This window comes from Lepidochelys kempii, chromosome 2 (genome assembly GCF_965140265.1).
Source record: "Lepidochelys kempii isolate rLepKem1 chromosome 2, rLepKem1.hap2, whole genome shotgun sequence".
Classification (NCBI taxonomy): Eukaryota; Metazoa; Chordata; order Testudines; family Cheloniidae; genus Lepidochelys; species Lepidochelys kempii.
In genome coordinates, this window is record NC_133257.1 from 89,120,304 (window position 1) to 89,138,779 (window position 18,476).

Genomic DNA, 18,476 nt, shown 5'->3' on the forward strand with positions numbered 1-18,476 from the left:
GTATTAATTATAGCTTGTTTTCCGAGTGCAGATCTTATTAATAGAACTTATGGCCCTGCTCCTGCACCCTTCAGTTTACACCCTTGAGTAGTCCCTTTGAAGTCAATGGGACTACTTGCATGCTTTAAATACTTATACAAATGCTCAATTTTAAGGATTGTGGCATTTTGCTTTTTAAAAAATGTTTTTTGATTTTTGGTGGTTTTTGTTTTATAAATGTCAAATAAGTGTCTATCTCAGGCTTTCTAATTTAATATCCACTAGAACCCACACACATTTCTCTGTGGTATACTTCCTAATCAGTATTTCCTTCATCCCTATTCCCCACCATTCTATATTTATTCATTTGACTTCTCCTTCCTACATTAAATCATATGTTTTTCTTTAAAATCATTTAATGACTTCAGAGAATTTACCAGGATTATACTAGTTTAAATCTAACCTCAAGATTACTTTGTCCATCAGTTTTGTATTGTCCTTTTAATTTGGTCATCTTTCTTGACTTTGTCCTCTGACATTATTAATAGTAAAGATACTTCTCACTTCTACATGGTTTATAAACAGTAATTTCCTCTCAGTCCTAACCCACACCTTGCCTTCACACAGACCTATTAACTACTCTTGTTTCTGGTTTGTTTGTTTTTTAAACAGATGTATACTTATATTTCTCATTTTAACCTATGGAAATTTGTGCATGGGATCATGTGATATGTCTTACTAAAGCTCTAATATGTTAATTATACTGCATTTCCTTTATCCACTAATGTTATTACCCTACCAAAGAAGCATTTGGGTTAGTTTGGCATGATTTGTTTTTGAAAAGCCCATGTTACATATTATTTTCCTAAAGTGCTTAGAGGTTGATTTGTTGTTTTTGTTCTAGGAATTCACCTTTTTTCTAACCTTAAAAATAGGTACAATGCTTTTGCCTTGGGACATAATCTGTCTTCCATAAATTCTCCAAAATAATTGCCAGTGGTTCTGACGTTTCTTCTGCTAGTTCCTTTAGCACTTCAGTATGAATTTAATCAGGCCCTGATCATTTGAACCTCTACAGTAAGAAGTGCAGAAAAACATCTATTGCCCTTATATAGCTTTAAACATTTTTAATTGTTTTTAAAGATGTTAAGAAGAAGGCTACAGTAAAAGAGGAAAATGTTAAAGGGATGCTGTCCAACCAAATTGGGCCCAAAATTTTGAAGTTGCTTTTTAAACCTTTTACAAAACGTAGTCTCTTGCAGAAGAAAGGTGTTTTTTTTAAAAAAAAAAAAAAAAAAAAAAAAAAAAAAGGAAATTCCCTTATTAGTTTCTAAGGGTATGTCTACATTATGAAATTAGGTCAAATTTATAGAAGTCAGGTTTTTAGAAATCGGTTTTATATATTCAAGTGTGTGTGTCCCCACAGAAAATGCTCTAAGCGCATTAACTCGGCGGAGTGCTTCCACGGTACCGAGGCTAGAGTCGACTTCCGGAGTGTTGCACTGTGGGTAGCTATCCTACAGTTCCCGCAGTCTCCGCTGCCCATTGGAATTCTGGGTTGAAATCCCAACGCCTGATGGGGCTAAAACATTGTCGCGGGTGGTTCTGGGTACATATCTTCAGGCCCCCGTTCCCTCCCTCCCTCCATGAAAGCAAGGGCAGACAATTGTTTCGCGCCTTTTTTCCTGAGTTACCTGTGCAGACGCCATACCACGGCAAGCATGGAGCCCGCTCAGCTCACTGTCACCGTATGTCTCCTGGGTGCTGGCAGACACGGTACTGCATTGCTACACAGCAGCAGCAACCCATTGCTTTGTGGCAGCAGACTGTGCAATAGGACTGGTAGCCATCATCGTCATGTCCGAGGTGCTCCTGGTCGCCTCTGTGAGGTCGATCAGGAGCGCCTGGGCAGACCTGGGCGCAGGGACTAAATTTGGAGTGACTTGATCAGGTCATTCTCTTTAGTCCTGCAGTCAGTCCTATTGAACCATCTTATGGTGAGTAGGCAGGTGATACGGATTGCTAGCAGTCCTACTGCATCATCTTCTGCCGAGCAGCCATGAGATGTGGATGGCATGCAGTCCTTCTGCACCGTCTGCTGCCAGCCAAAGATGTAAAAGATAGATGGAGTGTATCAAAACAAGAAATAGACCAGATTTGTTTTGTACTCATTTGCAAACCCCCCGCCCCCCATCTCGGGGACTCATTCCTCTAGGTCACACTGCAGTCACTCACAGAGAAGATGCAGCGAGGTAAATCTAGCCATGTATCAATCAGAGGCCAGACTAACCTCCTTGTTCCAATAAGAACAATAACTTAGGTGCACCATTTCTTATTGGAACCCTCCGTGAAGTCCTGCCTGAAATACTCCTTGATGTAAAGCCACCCCCTTTGTTGATTTTAACTCCCTGTAAGCCAACCCTGTAAGCTGTGTCATCAGTCGCCCCTCCCTGCATCAGAGCAACGGCAAACAATAGTGCATCTGAATTGAGAGTGCTGTCCAGAGCAGTCACAATGGAGCACTCTGGGATAGCTCCTGGAGGCCAATACTGTCGAATTGTGTCCACAGTACCCCAAATTCGACCCGGCAAGGCCGATTTAAGCGCTAATCCACTTGTCGGGTGGAGTAAGGAAATCGATTTTAAGAGCCCTTTAAGTCGAAATAAAGGGCTTCATCGTGTGGACGGGTGCAGGTTTACATCGATTTAATGCTGCTAAATTCGACCTAAAGTCCTAGTGTAGACCAGGGCTAACCCTATCATTGTAGTATTGTACTAGTACAGAGAACCTGAAAGTGAAATTGATCAGGAATTCACTATAAATAGAAAGAAAACTGACTTTTCTGGTTACATTGTCCAGACTGAGAAATGTAAAAAGTAAACAACAAAACAGTGAAAGAGAAGTTAGATTTTTAAGACTTAACTTTTAACAGTCTAGGATATTCTGAGTGAAATCTGGTAGGTTAGGAATTTTTTTAAAAATTCATATTTAAACGTACACTGTCACTTTTAATAAGAAAATTATTTCAGTGCAAATAATACCTTTATAAAACAAAACAAACTAAATACAACAAATTGTGAAGACAATAGTGTTCTGAGACCCAGAAAAGCAAGCATATTTTAACTCAAGGTTTCCATAATGCACTTTACTAAACCTTTCCTGCCTATTGCAGTATATTGTACAGTGGGCTCTATGAAGAGATCTTGGAGCAGTGAGTGATTTTACATATCGTATATGTTGCTATAATTGGTTGCATGATTCAAGGGTCCTGATCATTAATCAGAAATTTTCTGTGGATTTATGTGATTATCTATTAAAAGCTGTGGAAAAACTAGTCCTGTAGTCTGACTAAATATCTAGAGATCTTTTTAAATGGTGTGTCAAAGTTTCTCTTTTGTATGCCATACTTCCCTCCACCCCTTTTCTCCTGTGTCTTCTCATTCTGTAGATTCAGATCCAGGACATACACATGAAAACTGGGGGGACAGATTAATACCTTCTTACAGGACATATTCAGGTAAATGTATTATCAGGTGCACCTGCTGTAGTCCAGTGACTTTTTGTTAACATTATTGTTAATTTCAGTGTTTATCGACTATTTAGAGTTTATTTTAAAACTGTGTGGGAATTCTAACAGAAAGGTGGATAAAGAAATGTTTCCTGAATGACAAAGGAATGACTGGAAATAATGGAAATAACATGAACATAATTTAATTTATATGGTACCTTTCATCACCAAGTATCCATAAGTGCAACTGTTTAACAGCATTCTTCAGTGCTAAGCAGTTAGGACAGGAATGTATTACTATCATTTCCTGAATACACTGTTCAAAATATAAAGTGGTGATAAACATAAGTAAACAGAAAACGTACAGTATACTGCACTGCAAACATGCAAGACAGATCTTTAAAGTGTGTCTAACTATATATCAGTATTGGTTTTGGCCCATTATTTTGCCACGTTGAACATTGTTAAAATGACATTGAGGTGTAATTCTGAAATAAAAGTTAAACATATAAAACTTTTTTGTAGAAAAGAACCATGGGCAATAAGTAGTATGAATTAATAAACACAAATCATGCCAGACAAACTAAAGCACTTTCTTTTGATAGAATTACTAAATTAGCGGATGAAGAGTACACAGTAAATAATCCATGGAGTGGATCACACCTCTCCATAGTTGAAACCAGAATAAAAAACTATAAATTCAGATGTGCGCAGTTCTATAATTTTTTTCATGCTTAAAACAGTTTGGATTAAAATTGTTTTTGAAATTCAAAACAAAAGTATGTATATATTGTTTGCTTCTCTTTTCCTCAGGGAGCATTAAGTCTGTAGAAACTGTAGGAATAACAAGCTTTGCAGGGAGGTGGCAGCAGGAGGGGGAGCTTCAGAGTGGTGAGCAGAGCGGAGTCTGGGTCAGGCAGAGGAGGGGTTTGTTACAGTAGATCTATGACAGAAAAGAAGGGAGGTGGGAAGGGAGAGGATAGGAGCAGAGGAGACTTCTTAGGGTAGGGGAGGAAGTGGACGCAAACAGAGAAGGGACTGCAGGGAGCAAAGGAGGGCAGCAGAGAAGAGACTATTGCAGAGGAGTATGGAATATGGTGTAGTCCTTAATGGAATTTAGGTTTCTAGATTCTTAAGTCACTTGAAAATTTTGCACTTAGTATATCAACATATGCCAACAACTCCTTTGCCCAGATTGACCTATTTTTTGCTTTATATGAAGAGTTTGCTCTTTTAGTGCACTTGCAATTTACCTCCTCTGTTACTACAGTCTGTACTAATAATGTCTCCTCCAGCATTAAGATTATTGCTTTCACAAACTGCAGAATTCTTAAAAGCTTTCATGAAAAAAGATGATGAGGGGAAGATGGAAGAATGATATTGTACCACTATAGAGACTCCTCCAAATTTAAGATGTCTGCAGCCATAGTCTGCAAACTTCTTATATCCCTTAGAAAAAATCCTTGTTTTTAAAATAATGCATTTTATGGTCAGGGTAGGTTGATTTAAATCATGATTAAAACTGGTGATTTAAATCATTTTTATTTAAATCAACAAGCAGGAAACATAGATTTAATAATAACTTTTAATCTTGTTTTGCATTTGTAATTTTTAGTTTCTTTCCTAGGAAAGGTTGATTGTCATCGGCAGGTAACCATTAAAACATCTTGATATGCAACTACACATAGCCTTTATGCTAAATTTAGTACTTCTTTTTCTACTTTGAGTGATTGCTCATGTCCATTCCAATAGATGTGTGTGCACACTGCATGAACGGTCGTCGGAAGTTTTTTTACCCTAGCGGTACCCATTGGGTCGGCTGTGGAGCCCCCTGGAGTGGCGCCTTTATGGCGGTGTATATAGGTCACTGCCGACCCGCTGCCTGCTCAGTTCATTTTTACCGCCAGTGATGGTCGTTGGAGCAACTGGTCTCTTGCTTTAGCAAGTGCTTCCTTGTGGTTTTCCCTGTATATAGTTGTTATCCTTCACTATCTTAGTCAGTTAGTTCATTAGTACGTTTAAGTTGGGGGCTTCCCCCCCGATATTTTTTCCCGTTGCCGGGGCATGCAACAGCCCCAGGGGTTCAAGCCATGCGATAGGAGTGGTAAGCCTATGCCCAGAGGGGATCCACATGCCGCTTGTCTGGGAGAGGATCATTTGCAAGACAAGTGCATCATCTGCAGAGGCTTCAAGCCAAGAACTAAGAGGGAGAGAGACTATCTCCTCAAGTTCCTCTTGATGGAATCTCTCCAGCCCCAACTGGCTCAAGAGCCAGCAGCCTCGGTGCAGGACACTGGATCGGTGCGACACTGATCACAATCCCCAGTGCTGCATAAGAAGAAGGCAGAATGGGGCCACTCCCCCACCAAGAAGAGTGGACAGGACTCCAGCGTGGTGCTTCTCATGGTGGAAAACCAGAAGGCTGGTTCATCGGTCCTGGTACCATCGACTCCGGCCTTGAGGGGAGGTCCGTCGACCCCAGTATCGGTGGGCTCTCCAGTCTGGGAAGTGTTGGAGGAGGACCTGGACCTCCTCTCCACACCAGACACTTCTGAGGCTGCGCCGGATTTAATTGCCATGATGGCACAGTCCTTGGCCTTCTATTCCCGTGCACCAGTTCAGGTGCAGGTGGCGCAAGCCCTGGCTGTTGCACCACTTCCGATGGGGGCACCTCCTAGCCAGTACTGGAGCAAGTCCACCATGATGCACTGCCATTCCCCATCGCTGTTTTACCGCTCCCAGGCACCATCGGGATCCACCCCAACCTAGTCGGGCTCAGACTATTCATCGGAGTCAGAGACAGAGTTGTACATGTTCTAATGCAGCCGGTACTGGTCAAGATCCCATCAACGGTCTTAGCACCACAGGGTGGAGGAACACTCGGTACCGATGCTATCCTGGCCTCCCCAGTGGCAGGGACTGGTACAGTGGCTCTTTTGGACACCTTAGAGCTACCACCAGGGCCAGCGGCATGGTTCCAGGGCAGCATCAGTGGTCTCTGTTGCCTGTGCCCCTCCTTCTGCAACATCCATTGCCCCTGATCAGTCCAGGGCTCCCAAGGACTCGCCACAGGGTTCAGACCCTAGGCCTCCTGCATTGAGCGCAAGTCTACACTGGTCCTAACCCAGAAAATAGAGTTCATCGGGGCTCTCCAGGACTCCACTCAGGCCAGAGCCTCCCTACCCGAGTCCTGGTTCTAAAGAATCCAGGGCATCATCGATAGCCTCCACCGGCTCCCAAATACCTTGGTCAGAAACTGCATGAAGCTTCTGGAGCATATGACAGCCTGCCCATATGTAGTGCAGCACACCAGGTTGCGCCTCCGCCCCCTCCAGGCTTGGTTGGCGAGGGTATACAGACCCAGACGGGACTCTCTGGAAAGACTGGTTACCCTGTCCAAGATTCTCAAGTCCCTCAGCTGGTGGCTACAACCTCAAATGGTGTGTGCGGGAGTACCCTTCGCCAAACCTCAGCCCTCACAGTCACTGGTCACAGACACATCACAGACGGGTAGGGGAGCGCACCTGGACAGTATCAGCACTATCAGCACTCAAGGCATATGGTCACAACTAGAACTATCGCTGCATATCAACATCGGGAGCTGAGAGCAGTTCGCCTGGCTTGCCAGATGTTCCAGGCCCATCTTCAGAACAAATGTGTCTCCGTACAGGCGGACAACACCACAGTGATGTTCTATATAAACAAACAGCGTGGTGCTCGCTCCTCTCCCCTGTGCCTGGAAGCTGTCCAACTGTGGGACTTCTGCGTTGCACACTGCATCCAGCTACAGGCCTCATATCTGCTGGGAGCAGAGAACTAACTAGCGGACCACCTCAGCCACTCGTTCAATACTCATGAGTAGGCACTCAGAGCGGACATTGCCCTTTCGATCTTCCAGAGGTGGGGCTATCCCCACATGGACCTGTTCATGACACAGAGCAACAGAAAGCGTCAGGTGTTCTGCTTCTTTCAGAACCACAGCCATGACTCCATAGCGGATGCCTTTCACCTACTGTGGACAGGTCACCTGCTATGTGTGTTCCCGCCCTTCCCCCTCATACACAAGTTCCTCCTCAAGATCTGGCAGGACAGGGCTTCAATGATTCTCATAGCACCAGCGTGGCCCTGACAGCACTGGTTCACCATGCTGCTGAACTTATCAGTGGACAGGCCAGAGACACTTCCTATGCTCCCAGACCTCATCACACTGGATCATGGCCAACGACATCATCCCAGCCTGGAGTCCCTCCACCTCATGGTGAGGAAACTCCATGGCTGAACTAGCTTGAACTGCAGTGCTCAGACTCTGTTAGGGAAGTTGTGTTGGGAAGCAGGCAGCCTTCCACTTGCACAATGTACCTGGCAAAGTGGAAGTGTTTCTCCATTTGATCACTACAGAAAGATACCACAGCAAGCCTCTGTTCCCCTTGTACTACGCTACCTCTTGTACCTGAAGCAACAGGGGTTGACGATATCATCTATTAAGGTGCACCTGGCGGCCATCTCCGCCTTGCACCTGGGTGTGGCGGGCAGGTCAGTCTTTAGGAATCCCATGGTGGGCTGGTTTTCTTAAGGACTTGGATAGGCTTTACCCCCATGTGAGGCAACCCATTCCTCAGTAGGATCTTAACTTGGTCCTTTCTGGACTCATTCCTTTTGAGCCCCTGGCAAACCTGCCCCTTATCCTACCTTTCCTGGAAGGTGGCCTTTCTGGTGTCCATAACCTCGGCCAGAAGGGTCTCCACGCTCAGAGCGCTAACTTCTGAGCCCCCCTACATGGTCCTTTACAAGGACACGGTGCAGCTACGCCCTCACCCAGCATTCCTACCCAAGGTAGTATCACAATTTCACTTTAACCAGGACCTATTTCTACCGGTATTCTTTCCTAAACCTCATGCCAGCAACAAAGAGCAAGCACTCCATTTCCTGGATGTCAGGCGTGCCCCTAGCCTTCTACGTTGAATGCACAAAGCCATTTCGTAAGTCTTCACAGATTTTTATTGCAATCGCTGAGAGGATGAACGGGCTTCCCATCTTGTCCCAGCGCATCTTGTTGTGGATCATGTCCTGCATCAGAACGTGCTATGACCTGGCTAAGATCCCAGCCCCAGTGTTGACCGCACACTCCACAAGAGAGCAGGCCACTTCCTGCGTTCCTCATACAAGTCCCCATTCAGGACATATACTAGGCAGCAAAGTGGCCTGTCCTCACCTTCACATCGCAGTATGCTATCACTCAACAGGTGAGGGATGATGCAGCCTTCGGCAGTGCAGTACTGCAATCAGCAACTCGGTGAACTCTGACCCCTTCTCCGTCGAAACTGCTTGGAGTCACCCATTGGAACGGACATGAACAATTGCTCGAAGAAGAAAAGACAGTTATCTACCTTTTGTAACTTCTTCTTCAAGATGTGTTGCTCATGTCCATTCCAAATCCCACCTGCCTCCCCTCTGTCGGAGTATTCCGGCAAGAAGGAACTAAGCAGGCAGCCGGTTGGCAGGAATGTATGTACACCGCCATAAAGATGCCACTCCAAGGGGCTCTACAGCCGCCCCAAGGGGTACCACTAAGGTAAAAAACTTCTGACAATTGTGCACACGGTGGGTGCGCACACCTATTGGAATGGACATGAGCAACACATCTCAAAGAACAACAGTTATGGAAGGTAGGTAGCCCTCTTTTTTTTCCAAGCCAGAGGATACACTATATCCATACTAGACATGGTGAGTGAAGTAATATCTTTCGTTGGTCTCTCTCTCACAACAGAAGTTGGTCCAATAAAAGATATTGCCTCATCCACCTTGTCTCTCTTATATCCTGGGACCAACATGGCTACAACACAACTGCATACATCTATACACATTTATTTAATCAGTTACAGCTTAACGTATATTTATTCAGATTCTTAATCTTTATATTTTTATTATGTTAGAAAATGAATGATTCATTTTTTGTTTTCTACATTCTAAATAAATTTTACTTATTTGTGTCAAGATGTATTTGGATAGAAATTGGAATTCAATCAAAATGCATGAAAATTGCATTTTAAAATATTTTTTTAGTTAAATAAAACTACCTTAAATATGTTGGATACTTTTTTCCCCATATGTAAGTTTATCAAAGCATGTTTTGCATTTAAAATTACTATTTATTAGACAAAGGAAATTTGTTAGTAGTTAGTGAATTGAACTCATTGTGGTCCTTCAGGATTTTAGAACTAGTAGATCTCATTCTTTCAGACCTTGTTTTTATTCATAGATTGGAAAAGGAAAACAGGCTTTCCTGCTTTTTCAACTCTCAAGCATTTTCTCAACCCTCAGTGAGCTAATCATTGAACAGAACTAGCTGAATAAACTGAAATGGAGAAAATATTCTCTCTGCACTTGCAGAAGAGGCTACTGCAGTCAAACGCCGGTTTAACACTTCAACAAACTATGGTTCCACGTGCTTAGCCAGTGATTTCCTCTAGTTCAATGCTTTTTCTGTCTTTAAAACTTCAGCAGTAAACACTTACTACTTGGATATTTTTAAGTTCAGTTTTAAATTATGTTAATGGATTATGGTTAGTTTTGACCTTAATGTATTGTCATAATTTCTAACTTAATTTTAAATAGATTTATTTTCTAACAGAAAAATGTTTTGAATTTAAATTTTAAAAGATATTATTTTAATCATAGATTTTTATCCACTTTGCTTATAATACATGGGTTCTGTGCCTGCAAACCCTTAATAATGTGAATAATAGTTTTCAGGATCTGATCATGAAGGGAAGGGAAGGGAAGATGGGAGGCTAGTGTCACTAGAGGGACAGAGCTGTGGTTGTAAGAGTAACGTAAATGCATTTCCATACTTTAAAATATTTGAGTTTTCTTTTGCTAGTATCCCAAGATATATTAAAGGACTAATTCAAGCTGACTTGGCTATGAGCATTAATTGAATTGAAATGATAATTAACTGAAGTGCTGATAAAATGTAACTTATTCAGTTAGGGAGGTGTCTGCCACAGGAATGAGTGTGAGAGCCAATTTTACTTAGACCTTGTCTACACTGTGGGGATTGATCTAAGTTACGCTACTTCAGCTATATGAATAACATAGCTGAAGCCGACGTACTTAGGTCGACTTACTGTGGTGTCTCCACCGTGGTGAGTCGACTGCTGCCGCTCCCCCATCGACTCCACCTGCTCCTCTTGTGGCGGTGGAGTACAGGAGTCAATGGGAGAGTTCTCGGTGGTAGATTTAACGCGTCTAGACTAACCTCGTGTCTGAGGTTAATGACGTGAATTCCCCATTATTTCTGATGTTTTCAAACTGGATTCTACAAAGCTCTAGAAGATATAGTTGGGAACCCTCTTGCACTGGGATTGGGGTACACTAGAGGACCTTAAGGAATTTTCCATCTCTTGATTCTGTGAAAACTCAAAATTGTGACTACACATCAGTCTGAAAACAAGTTATTGACTTTATAGTTTTGTTATTTGTATGATATACTTTTAAAATCTTTAAGTGCTTTATTCATGAGCATATTGTTCCAGTCAGCTGAGAGCTATGACAAAACTAGGAGTTCACGCCCTTCTGACTGAAGAAAGAGTAACACAAATATACAAAGTGGGGCAGCATGACATAGTGTATTTTTTTCTCCAACCTCCAGCTCACATAAATAATTGAAAATGGCTATTTCTGTCTGTGTGAGATTCTATACTATAGTTGGCTATTTTTCAGAATCTTATTAGTGTGCTAATATTTCCAGAGAAAGAAGGCCCAGAGAAGAAGAAAATGAAAAAGGAAGCTGGAAGTAAGAAGTCGACACCAGTTAGCATTCTTTTTGGTTATCCACTTTCAGAGCGCAAACAGATGGCCCTTCTTATGCAGATGACAGCTAGAGACAACAGTCCAGGTGATACCAGCTACCACTGAGTTACTGTTTCTCTCTCTCTCTCCTTCCTATAAACCCCCTCCACCTGTCAGTTTTTTTTTCTTGTGTTTTTTAAAGCAATCTTTGACTTAATCAAGAACTCTTCTGAATTTGCAGTGCAAAATTCTTCCCTTGGAAAATATCATCTTTGTAGAAAACTGCATTTTCTGTCAAATACTTTGATGGAAAATTCCTGACTATCTTTAGTTATAATATACAAGGGTTGCTGTGGCAACTGTAATTATGAATTTCCCATTTTTGAGTATTCCATCTCTCAACTGTCATATTACATTTTCATTGGATTTTTGGGGGGTGGGGGAGAGGATTGGCACTTAATAATATATTCTTACTAGTTTAGGGTGCAATTCAACTGTCACTGAAGTCCATGGGAGTCTTCATATGAGGTGAAATTATGGCCCCCTTGAAATCAGTGACAAAATTCCCATTGACTTAAATAGAGTCAGGATTTTTACCTGTGGGCTGGATCAGCTTCTTAGTGTCGAATGCTGTTTACAGGAATAAACTATAAAAATCATCCATCATAGGAGCTGTAATATATTTTTGTTAAACTGTTGTGATGTTAACTTCCATTTTAACATAAGTGTTTGTTTATGAAGTTAATACTTTAACAAAGATAGTCTGCAGGTAAATGACTAAATTAACTTTCAGAATTTGGTGGCAGTTGATAAACCAAGTTGTTCTGTTGTGGTTATAACCAGAGCTGTGAGGAGAAAAAGATATTTCTATTTTGTGTAGGATTTTAATATTTCAAAATTTGGTTTCATTCTGATTTGGAAAAGAAATAAAAAATTTCAAAATTCTCCATGAAAGGGGATCCTGGAGAACCCGGTGCAGGAGCAGACTTTCTAGCTGGCTTCCCTGAATCTGTGGACTCCAGAAGCCCTGAGGTCCTCAGCTCAAGGGCAGGCTGGCTGGCTACCTGGGAGCCACAGACCCTGAGAGCCTGGGCTGTCAAGAAGCCATGAGCTTGGGAGCAGGTCCTTCCAAAGCTTTCCAGCTCCCTATCAGCCTACTAAGTGAGTTGCAGAGGAGCCTCAGAGCTTGAGAGCCAAGGCTTCCAGGCTTCTAGGCTCTCAGCTGCCCAGCAGACAGGCTCCTGAAAACCCAGGAACCTGGAAGCCTGGGCTCCCCAGAAGCCAAGCTGCCAAAGAGTTGGATGGGGAAGCTGGTGCCTTTTCCACTCTGCTTATCCAGAACACTTCATCTCATACTCAAAGTACACTTTATCCAGTTCTCTGGAATTCAAGAAGTTAGTTCAACGCTGGACTTGTCACAGGTTTCTTTATTGGCATACAATCAAACTACCCTTGAATTGATCTGGCTCAAGTATAGGGGATGGTGACAGATTATACCACACTTTCAGTTTACATAAACATGAATCAGCTTACATACACACTGACAATGTATTAACCAACTTACTACCTATATCACACGCTTTATGATTGGGCTACTAATTATTGTAACCAATCCATGTACACATCATGACCTGTTCACAAACTACAGAGTATGGTAGTAAGCAAAGCTGCATCTGGAAGCTTATCATACTCTTCTTGCAATTCATTTATCTACTAACTACATGTTATTTACAAGGCCACTTATAAGTTTATGCTTCATACAGAGTTAACCTCTGTTTCCTTACTTCTCTTCCTTCCTACTTCTTACATTGTTCATGCAAGGCCTACAGCTGGCACGAAGTCGGGCAGGTTTCCCGTGGAAATCTGCCTACTCTGCTAGACACTAAAAATCATGGACTGAACAGAGATGCTGGATTTATGGCTTATTACAACAATTTGAAACCCACTAACCCCCTCTTTTTGTCCTATGAGTGCAGACATGTTAACAGGACGCTCTATCTTGAATGATCCCTTACAGTATGTGCTAACTACTTATCCTAAACAATCTGTTCCACCTTGCATTTTACTGTGATGCTGGGAGTATCTTTTCCAGACCTGAAGAAGAGCTCTGTGTGGCTGGTGTCTCTCACCAACAGAAGTTGGTCCAATAAAAGATATTGCCTCACCCATCTTGTGTTTTCTGTCAGACCTTTACCAAAATTGTCTCCACAGAATGTTTTCTCTGAGTATTGCTGACAATCTTTAATTACAATCTCATGACTTATATTTTCTACTTGAGTAGTACCTTCTGATTATTCTAGAACCATCTGTTTCAAATGGGTACATTTTTCTGTTTGTTTCTTTTTTTAATTATAAAGGATTTTTACTCCGGGAAGATGCTGAATTGACATTCCTATAACCTGAAAACCGCTCTATCCACAAAATATGTATATTTTGGGCAGCAGTTATACAAGCTGGTCACACTGCCTTACTCTGGGTTCCCATCTTTGTTGCTGAGAGGATAGTTCAGTGTCCATATACATTCAATTCTTCACCTCTCTGCTTAGAGACAATGAGAAGATTTTGGTGAAGTAGACTTAGGGCCAGATTTTTGAAAGTATTTAGGTGCCTAGTGGGATTTTCAAAAGTGCCCAAGAAGATTAGGCACTTTTGAAAGTCCCACCAGGAACCTGCACCATTAGATACCTAAATACCTTTGAAAATCTGGCCCTTAGCCCAGTAGGTCCAAAACAAATTGCTAACTTGTTACAGGTAGGCCACTGAATAGTCATCAATTGGTAACAACTTAGTAAAATCACCTCTTGTGGGAAATGGAGCCTTAGGTTGCTCTAAAAAGAGGCCATGCTGAAGTTTTTTGAACAATATTACTAAACTCCGATATGGAATTCATCCAGTCCTATGGTTTCATGGAATCTATTTGCAAGGAAGTGAGAGACTGTAGCAAATAGGAGGCCTTTGTACGCCTCCTTTACCTTTGCTACATAACAAGGGAATATTGTGTTCCTGAAGGGATTACAGGATATTTCCATAAACTATGGAATCTCTTAAAGGACATGACCAATTGTGGACACTGAAATTTGAAGATAGTGAGAATTTTTGCTTTACTTTATTTTACTTTATCTGGCTACAAAATGTATTATTGACTATTTTAAAACTTATTTTGTAGATTCCAACCTGCATCATCCTTTACAGACAACACCAACGCAAAAGAAAACATCAAGCTCCTCATCAAGACAAAAAGACAAAGTTAATAAGAGAAATGAACGAGGGGAAACGCCTTTACATATGGCAGCCATCCGAGGGGATGTTAAACAAGTTAAAGAGTTAATCAGTCTAGGCGCAAATGTGAATGTAAAAGATTTTGCAGGTAAGGTTGATACGCCTTCATTTCATTCAAAGTCAGCGTTAGTCCCGAATTTGTTACTAGAGATCAGACTTACTTCCAATTTAAATCTGATGTGAATTAATACTGTAACTTTAAAAAAAAAATTACCAGAAGTCTCTCAACTTGTGTTATAGTGGTTGTGAAGGTAGCTGGGGTAGTTGGTTTGTGTATATATTTTATTATTATTAATACGAGCATACAGAGGCCCCAATTTTGATCAGGACCTTGTTATGCTATGTACTGTCTTAAACTAGGGGTCTATATTTGAAGAAGTTCTAATTGAAGATAATGACCAATATATGATGGGTGGTAAGAGAGAGACCAGCAACTTATACCATTTGTATTTATTTATACTGTCTTTCTCTCACTTGTTGGTTTTTAGACAAAGTTTTTGTGATTACACTAAAAAGAGACTTTTCTTACCTGCTTCGGAGTCACTTGTGTCATTAAACATTGGCCAGGTTTTTGTCGACATCATGGTTGGAAAGGTATTTGAAGGAGGAGAGAGTAGTATCTTTGCAGATCAGTTCAGTGAGGCTGTTTTGTGTACAAGCGGCAAAGTGGAAGACACCACAATGATACTTATAGGAGGCGGATGGCATTATTAGTGGGGCAGAACAGTAGGTAACATTTCATCAGCTTTGTCTTTATTGCTAATTACAGCTACTATTAATTTTGAATTTTGGTAGACCTAGGAGCCCTAGTCATGGACTAGGACCCCATTGTGCCAGGCATTAGACAAGGAGCAGGGATCATCTTTTGGTTCTGTGCTTGTACGAGTATAAGACAAGAGACAATAGATGGATATAGGCAGATGGGAATACAAGGAAACGATGGTCAGCATGACAGGCAATGGTCTTATCACACCTGCAGCCTAGTTGTTGGGGATTACAAAGAAACAGGTAGTTTTTGGTCAGCATGATCATCAAATGGTCTTAGCACACCAACAGCCTAGTGCTTTTCATGGTTTTGTAGACATAGTGGAAAAGGAGAGTTTTAAGGAGGACAATGTGTTAGTTTTCCAGATGTTTATGGAAATCTTCTTCAAGCATAAGGGGCAATGTGGGAGAAAGCACAAAGATGCTTATTTGAAAATGTAACAAGTGGATGATGGAAGCTGGTATCATTGGCTGATCAGAAACAGGAGTTGGCATCTCGATAGTGAGTGAGAGATGATAGGCAGGGTGAGGATAGGCCAGAATGGGCCTTGAAAGTGAAGTCAAGCCGCATGTGTTTGTTGCAATAGAGAGGGAGGAGCCAGTGTGGGGATGCAAAGAGAGAGAGGTGTGACATGGTCAAAGCAATGGGCTAGGAAAATGATCTTGTAGCAGTATTCTGGTGGATATAAATTGGACAAGATTTTATCTCTTGGTGCCAGAGAAAGGATGTTGCAGTAATCAAAATCAAGGGATGCCTGGGAAATAGCTTTAGTTGTGTGGATGGACATGAAAAGTTGTATGTTAGAGATGTTTTGAAGAAAATCTGCATGATTTAGATTTTTGCCTAGATGTGAGAACCTATATAGCACTCTGAGTCAAGGATGACACCTGGATTACAGGCCAGAGTGACTAGCAGGATGGTGGTGTTGTCCACAATGATTGGGAAATGAGGTAGTGAGGTGAACTTTAGGGTGGAGGAAGATGGAGTTATGTTTTAGCCGTGTTGATATTGAGCTGACAAATAGACGACAAATTGATGTCAGGCCGACAAGGTGAAAATTTAATTTGCCCAAGAGAGGGGTCTGGAGGAGAAAGGGAGATGTGAGAGTCATCAGCATAGTGATGGTAGCTGAATTTGAGTTTGTCAGTGAGGTTTACCCACTGATAAGGGGCCAAGGACAGAGTCCTGTGGAACCCTCTCAGAAAGTTGGTTGGGCATTGAGGAGGATCCTCTGGTGGATATGCTGATGAAGCAATGATTAAAGGGATATGAGGAGAACCAGGGCAGGACAGACTCACAGAAGCCAAGGCAGGCTAAGATTTTGAGATGAGCATGGGCAACAGTGTCACAAGCAGCTAAAAGGTCAAGGAGACTGAGGATGGAGCACTGGTTTTGTCCATTGGATAAGATGAGGTTATTAGGCATTTTATTGAGAGCAGTTTAAAGGGAGTGCAGTTTAAAGGGAGGGTGGAAACCAGATAGGACAGGGTCTAGGTTTGAATCTGAAGAGTGGAACTGTAGACAGCAATTGTAAAAATGGATGCAGTGATCTTAGAGATGAAAGGGAGAAGGGAAATGGAGCAGTGGTTGGAGAGGCAAATGGAGTTGGTAAAGGATGGGTTTTTTTTAAGATGGGGGTGATTAAAGCATGCTTGTATTATAAGGGGACAGATCCAGAGGAGAGTGAGAAGTTAAGGAGAAGAGAAAGTGGGAAGGTGAGAGTGGGCGTAAGTTTCAGGAGACAGAATGGGGTCACTGGGGCAAGTGAGGGTATTAGGAGCAAAGCAGATGACAAATGTCTGTGTCTTTGACAGGGAAGGAGGAAAAGAGAGTTGTAGGAGGAGAAGGGGAAGGTCCTATATCTTGCCAGTTTTCTGTTGGAAGAAATCTATAATATTCTGCATGGGAAGAAAAGTGGAACAAATAGGAAAGGAGAGAGTCAAAGCAGGCAAAAAGGTGGCTGCAGGCATGAGATTCATTTACATTAGAGAAGTAGTGTGTGTTAGTTAGGCAAATAGCAGAACTGAAAGGGAAGAGAATTAATTTGTAGTCTACAAAATCAGCCTCATCCTGGGATTTTTGCCAGAGACAGATATTCGATGGGGGGGAGAGGTGGGAAGCTAGGGATGGGGGGTTGATAGGACAGACTTTGTGATGGGAGATTGGTGCATGGAAAGAATCAACAGCCATATCAAGGGAGGAAAAGGCTGAGAACAGATGAGAAGTCTTCAATACTGATGGACTGGAAGTCACAGAAAGGCCAAGTATGGGGCGAGAGGGGAGGCTCTTGGATGATGCTGAAAAGAGGCCAGCTGATGGTTGGAGGGGAGGTAACTTGGCAACAGAGAGAGGGAGAGTGAGCACTGCTTGGTGAAGACCAAGTCAAGTAAATGGCCCTTTGGTGAATGGGAGAGTTTAACTAGGGCTGCAGGTCGATTTAAGGAGTGAGGTAGAGAAAATGTGCAGCCTTGGTGGCAGATGAGTTTTTAAGATGGAACTTGAAGTCCCTGAGGATGAGAATTAATGCTAGTGGCTTTAATAAATAACTAAGAAATACCAGGAAATAAATTGGTTGGTTTATTTGTCAGTAGCTTATCTAGATTGATAAGGGGTAGGTGCTATTCACACCTGTACTCAACAATGTGAAACTGTCAGTCATTACTGTTGTATGTTCCATTACTCTAGAAGAACAGAGATTGGCAATTAGCATAAGCAAATTTCTTAAGGTGGAGGTTTGTTGTAATTCCAAATGGAGGCTGATTCAGTCATTTGCATATAAATCAAATAATGTGTCTAAAATATTTATTTACCAAGAAAGAATGAAGTGTATAATTAGGGTGGTGTTTTCTGGTCAGATTCTCAGTTTTGCCACAGACTTGCATTGTGAGCTCTGTGCTCAGTTTAATCATAATAAATATAGGATGCTTACCTACTCTAGTGTGCTAATGTGAGGCTTAAGATTTATAAAACACATTTGATCCTGAGATGGAAGGTGTTACAATAGTGCCACATTATGTATATAAAGTCCAGTATAGCACAGGAATTGGCTTAGGATATATATGTTGTGTACACACACACACACATATAATATACACAACTTTGAAGTGACCCACATAACAATTATGTTTTATGCTGATGTTTGCAAGTGGTTTG

The 18,476-nt window shown here is 41.9% G+C and overlaps 1 protein-coding gene across 3 annotated transcripts in view; it reads left to right on the forward strand.

Annotated features, from left to right (window-relative positions):
- ANKRD12 (ankyrin repeat domain 12) overlaps nt 1-18,476 on the forward strand; it is a 107,160-nt gene that overhangs the window by 49,617 nt on the left and 39,067 nt on the right. Inside the window, exons 4-6 of one of the 3 annotated variants that reach the window (XM_073331576.1) lie at nt 3,428-3,496; nt 11,238-11,384; nt 14,445-14,645. In XM_073331576.1, coding sequence (XP_073187677.1) covers nt 3,428-3,496; nt 11,238-11,384; nt 14,445-14,645 — 417 coding nt within the window. The remainder of the gene's footprint in view (nt 1-3,427; nt 3,497-11,237; nt 11,385-14,444; nt 14,646-18,476) is intronic. The other 2 variants (XM_073331577.1, XM_073331578.1) reach the window with 2 other exon arrangements.